Below are 16,129 nucleotides of genomic sequence, written 5' to 3' on the forward strand. Positions count from 1 at the left end.
AAGAAATGCAAAAAAGCAAAATGGCTGTCTGGGGAGGCCTTACAAATAGCTGTGAAAAGAAGAGAGGCAAAAAGCAAAGGAGAAAAGGAAAGATATAAGCATATAAATGCAGGGTTCCAAAGAATAGCAAGAAGAGATAAGAAAGGCTTCTTCAGGGATCAATGCAAAGGAATAGAGGAAAACAACAGATTGGGAAAGACTAGAGATCTCTTCAAGAAAATTAGAGATACCAAGGGAACATTTCATGAAAAGATGGGCTCGATAAAGGACAGAAATTGTCTGGACCTAACAGAAGCAGAAGATATTAAGAAGAGGTGGCAAGAATACACGGAAGAACTGTACAAAAAAGATCTTCACGACTCAGATAGTCATAATGATGTGATCACTAATCTAGAACCAGACATCTTGGAATGTGAAGTCAAGTGGGCCTTAGAAAGCATCACTACAAACAAAGCTAGTGGAGGTGACGGAATTCCAATTGAGCTGCTTCAAATCCTGAAAGATAATGCTGTGAAAGCGCTGCACTCAATATGCCAGCAAATTTGGAAAACTGAGCAGTGGCCACAGGACTGGAAAAGGTCAGTTTTCATTCCAATTCCAAAGAAAAGCAATGCCAAAGAATGCTCAAACTACCGCACAATTGCATTCATCTCACATGCTAGTAAAGTAATGCTCAAAATTCTGCAAGCCAGGCTTCAGCAATACATGAACCATGAATTCCCTGATGTTCAAGCTGGTTGTAGAAAAGGCAGAGGAAACAGAGATCAAATTGCCAACATCTGCGGCATCATGGATAAAGCAAGAGAGTTCTAGAGAAACATCTATTTCTGCTTTATTGACTATGCCGAAGCCTTTGACTGGGTGGATCACAATAAACTGTAGAAATTTCTGAAAGAGATGGGAATACCAGAGCACCTGACCTGCCTCTTGAGAAATCTGTATGCAGGTTAGGAAGCAACAGTTAGAACTGGACATGGAGCAACAGACTGGTTCCAAATAGGAAAAGGAGTACATCAAGGCTGTATATTGTCACCCTGCTTATTTAACTTCTGTGCAGAGTACATCATGAGAAACGCTGGACTGGAAGAAGCACAAGCTTGAATCAAGATTGCTGGGAGAAATATCAATAACCTCAGACATGCAGATGACACCACCCTTATGGCAGAAAGTGAAGAGGAGCTAAAAAGCCTCTTGATGAAAGTGAAAGAGGAGAGCGAAAAAGTTGGCCTAAAGCCCAACATTCAGAAAATGAAGATCATGGCATCCCGTCCCATCACTTCATGGGAAATAGATGGGGAAACAGTGGAAACAGTGTTAGACTTTATCTTTTGGGCTCCAGAATCACTGCAGATGTTGCTTGCAGCCATGAAATTAAAAGATGCTTACTCCTTGGAAGGAAAGTTATGACCAACCTAGATGGCATATTCAAAAGCAGAGACATTACTTTGCCAACTAAGGCCCGTCTAGTCAAGGGTATGGTTTTTCCAGTAGTCATGTATGGATGTGAGAGTTGGACTGTGAAGAAGGCTGATCACTGAAGAATTGATGCTTTTGAACTGTGTTGCTCGAGAAGACTCTTGAGTGTCCCTTGGACTGCAAGAAGTTCCAATCAGTCCATTCTGAAGGAGATCAACCCTGTGATTTCTTTGGAAGGAATGATGCTGAAGCTGAAACTCCAGTACTCTGGCCACCTCATGAGAAAAGTTGACTCATTGGAAAAAACTCTGATCCTGGGAGAGATTAGGGGCAGGAGGAGAAGTGGACGACTGAGGATGAGATGGCCGTATGGCATCATTGATTCGATGGACTTGAGTCTGAGTGAACTCCGGGAGATAGTGATGAACAGGGAGGCCTGGCGTGTTGTGGTTCATGGGGTGGAAAGAGTCGGACATGACTGAGCGACTGAACTGAACGGAACTGAATGTCAACTTTTCCCAAGTCTTTCTGAATAATTAAGAAAATAGAATTTTCCACATTATTGTTTCAAAGAAAAATAAGTTCATTACTACATCCTCAAATGATATCTGTGGCACATATGACAGGGCAAGCCTAACTAATGAAGATGATATCCTAATTATTTTTTATATTTTTATGCTTCTTTTAGTCATTTGTCTGAAATGTAAATTTTTTAATATAAAAAATATTATGATAATGGTGATGATGATATATGTTATATGTGTAGTAAATGTCACTATCTGAAGCCATATAAACAAGAATTATTACAGAGTTTACTACTTAAAATACAACCTTTCTTCTGATTAATATTTGCAATGGTATTAAAGATATGTATTTGTATATATAAATGGATTCATATATCTTAATCACTACATATAATAAATCTAATTTTAGCTTCATCAATTTTCTTCTATTTCAATTACAATACATTTCTTTTGAAAAGTATGTACTTTTTCTAAATTTCCTTTAATCCTGTCTTTTTGTCTCTTAGTTATCTTCATTTATTATTTTCCCTATGCCAGAAGTAAAAATAGAAACAATGCTTCATACATTAATAATCAGGTCAGTTTCCTTTCAAATAGAACTGGAGAAGAAATGAATTCCATCTATACCCATATGTTTACAATCTCTTCTTTTCCCTCTAACTCCAATTAAACTGCAAATCGTATTTAACAAATGTTTAGAGTAGTATATCTGGCTTTAGTAATCTGAGTCTTTAAACAAATCTACTTTGATTTAGGATAGAATAAATAGTCCATTTTGTTTAAAAATGTTTAAACTTCATAATTTTTCAGAAAGCTTTTTACTAATTATAAATTATATAACTCTAACAAAACTAAAATAGGTTTTTTGTTGTTCAAGTAAAGATTGTAGGAGGGTTCAGGAGTGGGAACTTATGTACACCTGTGGTGGATTCATGTTGATGTATGGCAAAACCAATACAGTATTGTAAAGTAACAAAAAAATAAACAATTAAAATTAAAAAAAATACAATAGGACACTTATTGGAATAAAACTCATCATCTAAAGTAAACTATTTATTTAATTTATTTAGGTCAGGATTTTAATCTCCTTTATTAAATCTTTGTAATTTCAGCTTTCTGTCATCTGGAAACTTTTAATTATGTATTATTTTATATAATTAGCTATCATATGTGACAATTGGATACACTTGGCCTACTATTTTTAGTAGTACAATTCTTTCTTTGTAGTACATATTTTTTTCTATTTTTTGTAGTACATATTCTTTCTATTAAATCACAAGATTTTATATGTATTTATGGATATCAAGAGGATCTTCAATAAAATTAAATTTAAATGAACATTTTTTATTATAAATAATAAAAAATATTGAATATAGACCTTGAATATGAAATAGGTCCACTGAAAACTCAATTAAAAAATATACATACACAGTAGGTGGAACAAAAAATGTTACTTATTAAAACGTTTAGAAATTATTGATTAAAAACACAGCTAACGAACTTTGAGATCATGATACATTCTATAAGCATTTACTATTTATTTATTTATACATATTTTTAATAAAGAGATATGAAAAGTAAATTTGCTGCTGCTGCTGCTAAGTCGCTTCAGTCGTGTCAGCACCATATAAATATTTTTTATTATTGCTGGTAAGAGTGCTGTTGCTTAATACTGAGTTATGTCTTTGCAACCCCCGTGGACCAGTCTCCTCTGTCCACAGGATTTCCCAGGCAGCAATACTGGTGTGGGTAGCCATTTTCTTCTGCAGGGGATCTTTTCCACAAGGGGGTCTAACACACATCTCCTGCTTGGCAGACGGTTTCTTTACCACTGAGTCACCTGGAAAGCTCAGAGATAATATGTATCACTTCAAATTATTAACATTCATATTTAATTTAAGTTGGCAAATTTTAATAGTATTTCAAATTATTAATATGTGGAAGAACTCATTTATTCTTTCAAACATCATTTATTGTGTGTCTACAATGAGAAAGATGCTATCCTAAGAATTAAGAGTATAGCAGTGAACAAGTCAGATGTAGTTTGTGCCTCATGGAATATTAAGTCCACCTCTGTGCAGAAAATTTAACATATTTAGAGTAACTTGGGGTCTGGGAGGAACATCCAGTTCTCTATTAGAAGCTATTTTTTGTTGAGTTGTGTCTAGTTTTACATTTCTGAAAGTATTATTTTAAGGTAATGATCAGCCCCAGCTCTATGCTGCCTTGTGTACAAAGGGCAGCCTGGGCTTCCCCTCTGGCAAGGATTGATTTAGCATGTTTCTTGTGAACAATAATCGATCCCTCTTCCTTTTATTACTCTTTTAAAAAGTACTATTAAAGATCTTTAAGCACATGTGTAGTCCTTAACAGAAGTGACATTGAAAGCAAAATCTAAATGGAAGCGTAAAAAGAAATTAGTTCCCTGGTGAGTAATTCATTAACTCATCAGAAAATATAAATATTCTATAACATTAGTTCATAGGTGCAAATTTTTGTAATAACGTGAAACTTTCATATGCATAGAAAATCAGGTTTTCATAGGCATGTAAAAATTCAGAAGAAAAGCAAGTTATTTATTTCATTGTTGAAGAACTGATTTGCAAAATGAAAGGCACTATAGCCAAAAAGTTCCTGGCTTTTCCTTCTTCTGATGTCACCTAGCAAGCCCTTTTAGAATTATTCTAACAAAGTAGAAATATTATTTTTCATAGAATGAAATTCTATGGATTAAATAATTCAAATAATTAAATACTACTTACAAGTGACTCTGAAAATCCTTTAGATTTGGGTTTATAGGAATTTTTTTTTGACATTAATGTTCCTTCTTGGAATTTCATTCATTGTATTGTTCCACAGAATCAATTCATGATATAGCAACTCAACAAAGATTTAAATCTGGTAGATAACCCTATGGACCATAGGCCACCAAGCTTCTCTTTCCATAGGATTCTCTAGGCAAGAATACTGGAGTGAGTTGCCATGCCTACCTCCAGGGATCTTCCCAACCTAGTGATCAAACCTGCCTCTCCTGTGTCTCCTTTGCAGGAGGATTCTTTTATCAGTATAGCCACCTGGGAAGCCCCAAATAACTTAATACATTTTAATAATTTTAATAGTAGATTTTGCTTGTGTGTGTGTGTGTGTGCAAGTGGTGTGACTTTATACAGCTGTGTGCCAAATCATTGTATTTTAGAAATAGCTCAGTAAAATAAATGAAAATAAAATCAGAGTATGCAAATGAAAGAATTCCTACAATGAATGGAGTGTTTTTCAAGTAGGTGAATATTATCATCTTCACCATTATCAACAACAAAGCAGAAGGATGTATTTCTTAAAATAGAATATCTTCCATTTGAATATGAAAACCTAAAATAGAAACATATTCAAAGAGCATCTGAATAGAAGAAATGGACTTTGTCTGAAATGAATCCTTAAAAAGTTTACAATTTTCCTTGGGTCCTCTTTGAGTATGCTTAATTAGTCTTTGAAATGGTCATAAATGGACATTTTAGTGTGGTTATTTTCTAGAATCCTAACAATTAAAAAATTTATATAGTCAAAGCTGCAATTGCATAAGTGAATATTTATTTATTATATTACTATTTATTATACATTTCTGTCAGTTTATCTGGTATAATCTGAATATCCTCTTTGTGCACAACACTAAGCAATTTAAAGACAATTTTTTAAAATTCTTCCACTCAAATCAACTTCCAGTTGTAGGCAATAGACTAAAATTTTACTAATGACTGTGAGTAATAACTCAAACTAAAACTACCTGTGAAGAGTTGTCAGTCTAATTTAGGGGCAAAGCAAGTAGAGGAAAGCATAAACAAAACAAGATGAGAGGAGGTTCCTTTCTATAGAGGCCTCTGCATGCTTCTCACTGTTTGTGAGGATTAAATATCGGTGGTGGTCGTCCTTCAAGCAACTTATTACACTCACTCAACACCTTCACTTCAATTTACAAAGAAATTCTGAAAATCAAATTTGGCTAAGCTTCAGGTTGATATTTACATACTGATTTAAACTCATTATTCATACCATGTTTGTAAATGAGATATTCAAAGGGACTAACACAAAGCAATGAATGAAAAACAGACAGAAAAAAAGTTCACAGCAAATTTTAGTACTAATACATCACATAGGAGTCCTGAGGAGAATATGGATGAAGTGAACTTTATTTTGACAATGTAGGAAAACAAAGACATTTAAATTCCATTTGCTCTCTAAAAGCAAATTCTAGTTTATGTTTATTTGTTGGACTTTTGGTAAAGATTAAAAAAAAATGCTGCTGATTAGAAATCATGAGAAATGTCAGATATTTCAAAACCATAAACAGAAACCATATCAATAAAGTTTATTTTCTCTGGCATTACTTTTACAGCTCTAAAGGACACGTGAACTACGTACAAGAGCTTTTGGGTTCTGGCCTTTGAAAGGGCTGCTGTTCTTATACTGAGTTTGGAAGGCTTCATGCTCCATCTGTGAAACACCTGGTTTTTGAAGCTACTGACTGATCATAGCAGCCTTCAATTGGTTTTACTGAAACTGCTTCTGCTTCTAGGGTAAACATTGTGGAATCTTTCAAGGCATGATGGTAGCGCTGGGTAGAAAGTAAGGGTGAAGCAAACAGGGAAATGATAAAACTGAGGAGCAAAATCTTAATGGAATTCTTTGATCTCATCCATGCTTCAGGTTTATAGTGTCCATTTGTCTCAAGTAATCTATGCCTTGTAATATTCTGGATATCAGGAATCCAACTTGATGTTCTGGTAATATGTAAATTAATTAGCACATTAAATAGAGCTTTGAGTTTGTAGTAAGACACTGTCATATTTAAATCTCCATTCTAGCATGTTTCACTATTCTTGAGTAGGTTATTTAGCCTCCCTAAACCTTCAGTTTAGTTCAGTTAAGTTGCTCAGTCGTGTCCTACTCTTTGCAACCCCATGAACCACAGCATGCCAGGCCTCTCTGTCCACCAACAACTCCCGGAGTTTACTCAAACTCATGTCCATGAAGTTGGTGATGCCATTCAACCATCTTATCCTCTGTCATCCCCTTCTCCTGCCCTCAATCTTTCCCAGCATCAGCGTCTTTTCCAATGAATCAGCTCTTCACATCAGGTAGCCAAAGTATTGAAGTTTCAGCTTTAACATAAGTCCTTCCAATGAACACCCAGGACTGATCTCCTTTAAGATGGACTGGTTGGATCTCCTTGCAGTACAAGGGACTCTCAAGAGTCTTCTCCAGCACCACAGTTCAAAACCATCAATTCTTCGGCACTCAGCTTGCTTTATAATCCAACTCTCACATCCATACATGACCAATGGAAAACCATAGCCTTTACTAGATGGACCTTTGTTTGCAAAGTAATGTCTCTGCTTTTTAATATGCTATCTAGGTTGTTCATAAATTTCTTTCCAAGGAGTAAGCATCTTTTAATTTCATTTTAGAATGAATATAACACATACTTTGCCAGAGTTGTGAAAAGATTAAATTTTAAAAGTTTGTTTAACATGTAGAACAATGCTTGATATATTGTTGTTGTTCAATTGCTTAGTAATGTCTGACTCTTTGTGATACCGTGGACTGCAGTACACCAAGCTTCCCCCTGGCCTTCACTATCTCCCAGAGCTTGCTCAAACTCATGTCCACTGAGGTGGTGATGCCATCCAACCAATTCATCGTCTGTCATCCCATTCTCTTCCTTCTTTCAATCTTTCCCAGCATTGGAGGCCTTTTCTGAGTCATCTCTTCACATCAGGTGGCCAAAATATTGGAGTTTCAGCTTCATCTTCAGTCCTTCCAATGAATATTCAGAATTGATTTCCTTTAGGATTGACTCGATCTCCTTGCAGTCAAAGGGACTCTCAAAAGTCTTCTGTAGAACCATAGTTCAAAAGCATCAATTCTTCAGCTCTCAGCCTTCTTTATGGTCCAATGCTCACATCTATACATGACTACTGGAAAAATCATAACTTTGACTCTACAGACCTTTTTTGGCAAAGTAACATCTCTGCTTGTTAATATGCGGCCAAGCAAGTAAAGGGAAACATAGAAAAAAAAAGTCTGGTATATACTATGTATTTAACTTTTGCACCACCAATACCAGTAGAGATAAGCATTGCCATCAGGCAAAATGTCAGGAGCTACCTGAGTTTCTCTTTTTCTTTCTCACTCACCCAGTATATGTAAATATACATATTTTTATATATAATATAATCTTATGAAGTACTAACCTTATTCTTGGTCTTCTTCTTGCCTTCTCCTCAGGCCAATCTGAAGATTAGTCTTAAAATTAAATCTTGGCTCTCACTTGCTCAGAAATGTTCAATGCTATATCCTTGTTTTAATATAACATCACAAATCTTTAACAAAGTCTCCTTAATCCTGCAAAATTTTGCACTGTCAAAGCTTTTCCTCTTTTGATCTCCTATATCATCCTACAATTTCATTGGAAAAGACCCTGATGTTAGAAAATATTGAAGGCAAAAGGAAAAGGGGGCAGCAGAGGATGAGATAGTTAGCATCACTAACTCAATGGATATGAATTTGAGAAAACCCCTGAAGATAGTGAAGGACAGGGGAGCCTGGAGCACTAAAGTCCATGGGGTTACAAAGAGATGGATACAATCTAGTGACTGAATAACAAAGGCAACATATGTTTATTTTGGTCAACATTGTATCTTTCTACAGCTCCTGGTACAAAGTAGTCAACAGTAACTTCCCCTTTCAACAAGGAATGCTATGAAGAGACATCTATCTAGGTTTCCAAGCTATAGGAAGTTAAATAGATGCTATCTAGGAGATACCATATTATGGTGGAAGTGAACAACAACAACCCTTAACAAAACATTAATGATACGAAACAAGAATGCTGCTGCTGCTGCTGCTAAGTCACTTCAGTCATGTCCGACTCTGTGCGACTCCATAGATGGCAGCCCACCAGGCTCCCCTGTCCCTGGGATTCTCCAGGAAAGAACACTGGAGTGGGTTGCCATTTCCTTCTCCAATGCATGAAAGTGAAAAGAGAAAGTGAAGTCGCTCAGTTGTGTCCGACTCTTAGCGACTTCATTGACTGCAGCCTACCAAGCTCCTCCGTCCATGGGATTTTCCAGGCAAGAGTACTGGAGTGGGGTGCCAAAAGTACACTAAAGGATAGAAAACCATTTAAGGAAAGAGAGACTTTTGAAAGTAATGTCACATTTAATAGGATATTCAGAGAAGAGATTTCTGTCTAAGTGACATTTGAGCAGAATGCTGAATAAGGCAGAGAAAAGATATAAATATTTGGTAGAAGAGCATTTCCAGCAGAATTAAAAAGAACAACACAAAGTTCATCTGGTGATAGTACGCTTGCTGTAGTCAAAAAATAGCAAGAAGAACAGTGTGGCTGGAACTGTGTGAATAAGAAAATAATGATAGGATATATCATTAGAAGTTAGAGGAAAAACATGGATAGTCTTGCTGAATAACTGAATTTGGGAGATCTGAGAATAGTAATTCTAAATATCCATGGGAACTATCAGTTCAGTTCAGTTCAGTCACTCAGTTGTGTCCGACTCTTTGCAACCCCATGAATCACAGCACACCAGGCTTCCCTGTTCATCACTGTCTCCCAGAGTTCACTTAGACTCACGTCCATCGAGTCCATGATGCCATCCACCCATCTCATCCTCGGCTGTCCCCTTCTCCTCCTGCCCCCAATCCCTCCCAGCATCAGAGCCTTTTCCAATGAGTCAACTCTTCTCATGTGGTGGCCAGAGTACTGGAGTTTCAGCTTTAGCATCATTCCTTCCAAAGAAATCCCAGGGCTGATCTCCTTCAGAATGGACTGGTTGGATCTCCTTGCAGTCTGAGGGACTCTCAAGAGTCTTCTCCAACACCACAGTTCAAAAGAATCAAATCTTCAGCGCTCAGCCTTCTTCAAAGTCAAACTCTCACATCCATACATGACCACAGGAAAAACCATAGCCTTGACTAGACGGAACTTAGTTGGCAAAGTAATGTCTCTGCTTTTGAATATACTATCTTGGTTGGTCATAACTTTCCTTCCAAGGAGTAAGCGTCTTTTAACTTCATGGCTGCAATCACCATCTGCAGTGATTTTGGAGCCCCCCAAAATAAAGTCTGACACTGTTTCCACTGTTTCTCCATCTATTTCCCATGGAGTGATGGGATCGGATGCCATGATCTTCATTTTCTGAATGTTGAGATTTAAGCCAATATTCATGACTTAAATCAAATGGAAACTATAGGAATTAGTTAATATATTACACATGCAGGTAAATACAAATCTCAATGGAGATTTTTTGGGAAAAACAAATCTCAGTGGAAAGACCTTTTCTCTGTCACAAAGAAGTTACAACGTAGTTGTGAAGTCAGTCATAAAGACATAAGGGATAATTAACTGCATAAGAAAATGTATGGTGACACCATATAGTGCTAACAAAAGGAATATTAAGAATTTAAATAAGACAGAGACTGCCATGAAAAATTTTAAAATAATACTTAGGCATGGGTGAACTTCAACTGGGAAGTGAGGGTGGTTATTTAGAATTAGATACTAGGGATTCCAGATAAAAGAACTATCATGAGTAAAGAACAAGTGAAAGGAAGTCATGGACATACTGAGAAGTGGTAAAATTAATTCAATTTATTTTTTTAGGAAAAATGCCCAGGCAGTTATTCAGAAGTTAGGTGGGGAGAATTACATCTATCAAAATGTGGAGTTTAAATCTGCTATTTGGGGGTATGTGTTTAAGACATTGTTCAATTAAAAAACAAACAAACAAACAAACATGTTTTCTACGTAAAATAGATTTTGGATAGGGAATTGGGGACCTAAATATCTGTTGAAAGAGCTGTGGAAATGAAGGTCAGGGAACTTTCTGCTAATGATCTCTACCTCTATTCAATATGAACTGTTCTGACAAGTACTCCACAAATGCACTGAACTCAAGAACCTCCAGAAATCTCCAATCAACTGTCTCAGTCTACAGCAATGAAGCCAATTGCTTTCAAGTGCTCACTTAGAAGTTACTTCATGTTTCCATTCATCCACATATTTGCCTGCATCTACATGTGCAGAAATAATGGATTCTCCTTCATTTCCACTTTCTATACCTTGCATAAATGTTTTTAATTGTCAAAGTCTAAACCAGAACCATATGGAGAGAATTTCTTAAAAATGAAGATCCAGGAGTCTCCTCTAAAGTCAGAGCTGATCTTGGTAGGAAGTGATGTTGATGATTAGTAGAAATAGACAAGCAGCAGAGAAAGAAAAATCACAAGATGGAAGGAGACTCCAAACCCTTCATCTATCATCACACAAGCACTTCAACTCCAATATTATTCTTTCCTATGATATTTAAGTTGAAAGAAGTTTACGTTTATACTACTAAAATTAAAAACGGATTAGAAAACACAAACGGTGATGTTTCAAACAAAAACTCATTCTATCAAATACACAAAGATATCTATTTCCATGCCCTGATATTAGTCAGCCAAAGGAACCAAATCTTTTAAATTTTTCTTTATATTTCATGGTTATAAAATTTTGCTATTATAAATTCTCATCTACTTCTGTTTGTTGCTCTCTAATTTTTTTTAAAATGAGATGCCCAGAATTAACAACAGCTTTCATTTTGAACTGTAATAAAGTAAAAGGAACTATTTTCTTCAATTTTCTTGTTGGTATCTGCATATTCATGCACCCAAAATGTAAATTAATGTTTCAGAATTTATTTCACACTTCTGTCTAATATTGGCCTCGTAATCAAAATTTTCCAATATTTCTCACATGAACCACTGCCAAGCAAAGTCACTTTCCCTGAATAGATTTGAGAATCACACAAAATCAATAGCTGAATTAAAATAAGTGAAATTTCCAAAGGGAATAGCAAAACATATAGAAAGCAAAGGCATACACTCAGCAAATTAAGATCTGAATGTTGAAAGATCAAGTTCATATCTAAAATATTTTGATAAGGAAATTGAATTAAAACAAGAATGCCATGTATAAAAGAAGCAAAGAAGGTATATTTATAACCAATAAATATATTAATTTAGTACCGGAGTTTACTCAGTAGAAACCCTGAGATGTTTTGCTACTGAATGAGTTACAAAGAAGAAGAAGAAGGGGAAAAAAAAGCTTAATAAGTTTGTTCTTTAAGCATAAATTAAATAGATTACATGAGGAGATATGCAAGACTAAACATGGATCAGAGGCTAATATATGGTAAAAAATTATAATATCAGATACATTCATTTTAAAGCATTAGAACTGAGGCAAAATAATACTCTAGGAAGACAACTGGTCAGAAAATGTTTTCCAGTAAAAGAGTAACCCATGAGCATCTGGAGCACACTGGACCTTCATGTTTCCAACAGAAATTGAAATCATTTTGACAAGCATAACGCAACACATGATCAATCCATAGTCTAAAAAATAAGTTAAGATAGAGTTGTTTAGAATGTTGAGTATCTTAGCCAGGACATTCCTATTTCTTTTTACATGTGTATTTTACTGCAAAGAATATTTTTAATGTGTTTAAAAACTATATTGATACTATTGTGTCATAAATTCTAGATCAGTTCAAGCAGCTGCAAGGTAAACATTTTGATTATTAAATTAATAATTTCAAACCAGACCAGAAGGGACCATTATCCCACTGGATATGGAGGCATATTGTTCTTTGGCTTAGCTAAGCCAGGAACTCCGACGTGTAATGAAATGTGCATAATTAAATGACAGCAGTTGGGTTTTGATGTTTTGGTAGATGAAGTATTTGTTTACATTATATGGTTCATATAATTTGAATAGTAATACTGTGCCCTGTCATAGAATATTTCAGAAAAAGAATTTGACAATAGAAGTACAAAGCATGCATCTTCTTTCTTTATTTCTACATTTTATTTAATTTACTAATCTGCTTAAAGGATTAAAGAAGAGAATTAAAATAACATTGAGATTCTCTCTAAGAATAACAATAAGGAGACTTAAATGGCTGATAGTCATTAGTAATTTTAAAAGGTGCTAAATCCCAAAATAAGAGTTTCTAAGTAAATAGCAACTATAAAGCTTAATGAGATTTATTTCATATAAATTACTCCTTTCAGTTGCAAAGAGAGTTATATACTTTAGAGTTGGTTGTTCCAGTGATAAAAATCAAATCATTAATAATATTAATAATAATAGTAAAAACAGTTAACATTTTATATAGTGCTTGCTATATTCTAGGCACTCTATTAAGCATTTTTAGAATGATTGTTTTTAGGATATAAAATGATCAGTATGAAAATGTTCTAACTGACTATTCAATTCTAAAATGAAGATAACTTTTAAAGAACATACTATAAAGTCTACCCATTTAAAGTGTACACTTTAAATGATTTTAATCCTTCTGTTAAAATATCTACATATATAATATGTCTATAAATACAGCAATAAATCAAAGAGAAAAATATAAAATAGGCTTATAGTATTACAGGATTATTTACTGACTGATAATCAATTTACACCTTTTATGAAAAATGGTACAGAAAGACAAATTTAAAAAACAAACAAACAAACATCATTTGATTTACATACCTAAATATTTTCCCTTTTAGTATAAAAGTTCCCAGGAATACTGAAATCCAATATTCACTATCCCAATAAATACTTTAAAATATACTATCACTATATTTTTTTCTCCATAAATCATACAGACAAATGCATACCTAATATATCATGCTATGATAAAAAGTTTACTAGATATCTCAGGCTTCCATAACAAAATACTGAAGACTAGGTGACTTAGACAACAGGAATTTATTTCTTATTGTTTAGTAGGATGAAAAGTTTAATATTAAAATATAGTGTTACTGGGTTCTCTAAGGACTCTCTTCTGAGCTGTCAGATGGCTATCTTTTCACTGTGTCCTCACATGAAAAAGAGAGAGGGGAAGCAAATTCTACAGTGTCTCTTCTCATAAGGGCATCCTGAGGGGCCTGTTATGATGACCTCACCTCCAAAGCTTCCATCTCCAAACACCCATCACATTTGGGGTAGGATTTCAACACTGAATTTTGGTTAATACACCTCAGTCCATGGGCTTTCCAGGTGGTGCTAGCGGTAAAGAACCTGCCTGCCAGTGCAGAAGACTTAAGAGTCACAGGTTCAGTTCCTAGGTCGGGAAGATCTCCTGGAGGAGGGCATGGCAACACACTCCAGTATTGCCTGGAGAATCCCCATGGACAGAGAAGCCCGATGGGCTACTGTCCATAGCATTGCAAAGAATCAGACATGACTGAAGCAACTTAGCATGCACAAACCTGAGTCCATGGTAGAGAGGTTGTTTGAAAAATGCAAAAGAAAAATTTTTGTGACAGAAGCTGCTAGCTCTTAACTAGAAAGAAAAGGTGGGGAAAGGCAACTGTGGAAGGAGACGTAAAAGATAGATATCCTGGGAGAAATTAAGAAAAAATTATTTTAAGAACCATTTAAAATCCCAAGCAGTCAATATCTATATCTATATTGTCTATAAAATGTAAATGGAGCCATAATAAAACCATTGTGTGATGTCTTTTTCTACTTTGAGGTTCTTAAATACTATACAGTACATTGTGTCTCATGATAAAAATGTGCCACTGATTCAAAACAAATTTTGGGTTTTAATTTTGAATGCAATGGCTGTAATTATTTTAACCTCTGACAATACAGTTATGTTGCTATTATTAAAAAATTACATTTCCTTACCATCGTGTAGCTATGGGCCACCTTCATTAATTCAATGCATCCTTGAGCATCTGCAAATGCTCGGATTCCTAAACAGTTTGATGGATGCAAGAGCTTCATGAGGAAATGGCAGCACACTTCCACTACTTGAGGAAGCTGAAGAAGGCAAGCTGCTGCAAGAAGGTTTTCAATGGTTTCTTCCTTTAATTCCAAGCAACCTAAATGTTAAAAGAATTATGAAACTGTTTAAAGCATGAAATAATATGTACCAGTCTATTATTCAAAACATTAGGCCAACCTTCTAGAAATGATTGAACCTAAATTGATAATCCACATAAATATAACTCATGAAAGGTCAGTAATTGCTTCCAGCATCTTGCATTTCTTAATTTGTATTATATTCAAAATCATCCAAACACAAACAGAGCTTCCTCTGAAATACATGTATCCTATTGAACAGGAATTATGGTTGTTCCTTCAGCTGTGAATTAAGTAATTAAAAAAAAAAAAAGAAAGAAAAGCTAGAGAGAGAGAGAAATATTTTACAACACATGTCTTTCCAGGAGGCTCTAGTAGTAAAGAACCACCCTGCCAATGCAGGAGACACAACAGAAGAGGGTTCAATCCCTGAGTCAGGAAGATACCCTAGAGGAGGAAATGGCAATCCACTCTAGCATTCTTTCCTGGAGAATCCTGTGGACAGAGACACCTGGTGGGTTATAGTCCATAGAGTGACAAAGTGTTGGGCACAACTGAGGCATCTTAGCATGCATGCACACACACACTTTTATAAGCTTAGGAGAGCAAAGATGCACTAAGTTTCTGACAATATATACACTGTTTATATGAATATGGAATATTTATGTGACTTTAATTAACATCTGTATATATATTTATAACCACACAGGTTGTGTGTTTGCTAATATTGTATTTAACTCACTGTGTCTATAATTTCCTATAATATTTCTTTCTTTATGGTCGGTGTTGTGTGTCTCAGTCATGTCCAACTCTTTGCGACCACATAAACTGTAGCCCGCCAGGCTCCTCCATCCATGGGTTTCTCCAGGCAAGAATACTGAAGAGGGTAGCCATTCCCTTCTCCAGGGGATCTTCCTAACCAGGGAACAAACCTGGGTCTTCTGCATTGCAGGCAGATTCTTTGCCATCTGAGCCACCAGGGGAGGAACTTTCCTTTTCTTTCTGGTCGGTTAACCTCAAAATTGAGCTCTTCAGTGTTTCTTTTCTTTTCTTTCTTTCTTTTTTTTTCCTAACTACTGGTATAACTTGTTAAATAGTGGAGCTATTTCTGGAGTGTTTATAAATTTCATCTGTGTAAATATCTAGGCTTAACTATTTAGGTTTTCTTTCATGTAACAATTCAGCACATCTTTAGTAGTTTAGTTCCATTCAGGTTTTCTATTGCTATTGGGTGAGGTTTTCTAGGTCATGTAGTCTCAGA

At 35.3% G+C, this 16,129-nt stretch overlaps 1 protein-coding gene across 2 annotated transcripts in view; it reads right to left on the reverse strand.

Moving 5' to 3' along the window:
* The window catches only part of KLHL1 (kelch like family member 1), a 550,504-nt gene that overhangs the window by 263,443 nt on the left and 270,932 nt on the right, over positions 1 to 16,129 (reverse strand). For both annotated transcript variants that reach the window (XM_069602312.1, XM_069602311.1), the window contains one exon: positions 14,692 to 14,888. In XM_069602312.1, the coding sequence (XP_069458413.1) occupies positions 14,692 to 14,888 (197 nt within the window). The remainder of the gene's footprint in view (positions 1 to 14,691; positions 14,889 to 16,129) is intronic.

This window comes from Ovis canadensis, chromosome 10 (assembly GCF_042477335.2).
Source record: "Ovis canadensis isolate MfBH-ARS-UI-01 breed Bighorn chromosome 10, ARS-UI_OviCan_v2, whole genome shotgun sequence".
Classification (NCBI taxonomy): domain Eukaryota; kingdom Metazoa; phylum Chordata; class Mammalia; order Artiodactyla; family Bovidae; genus Ovis; species Ovis canadensis.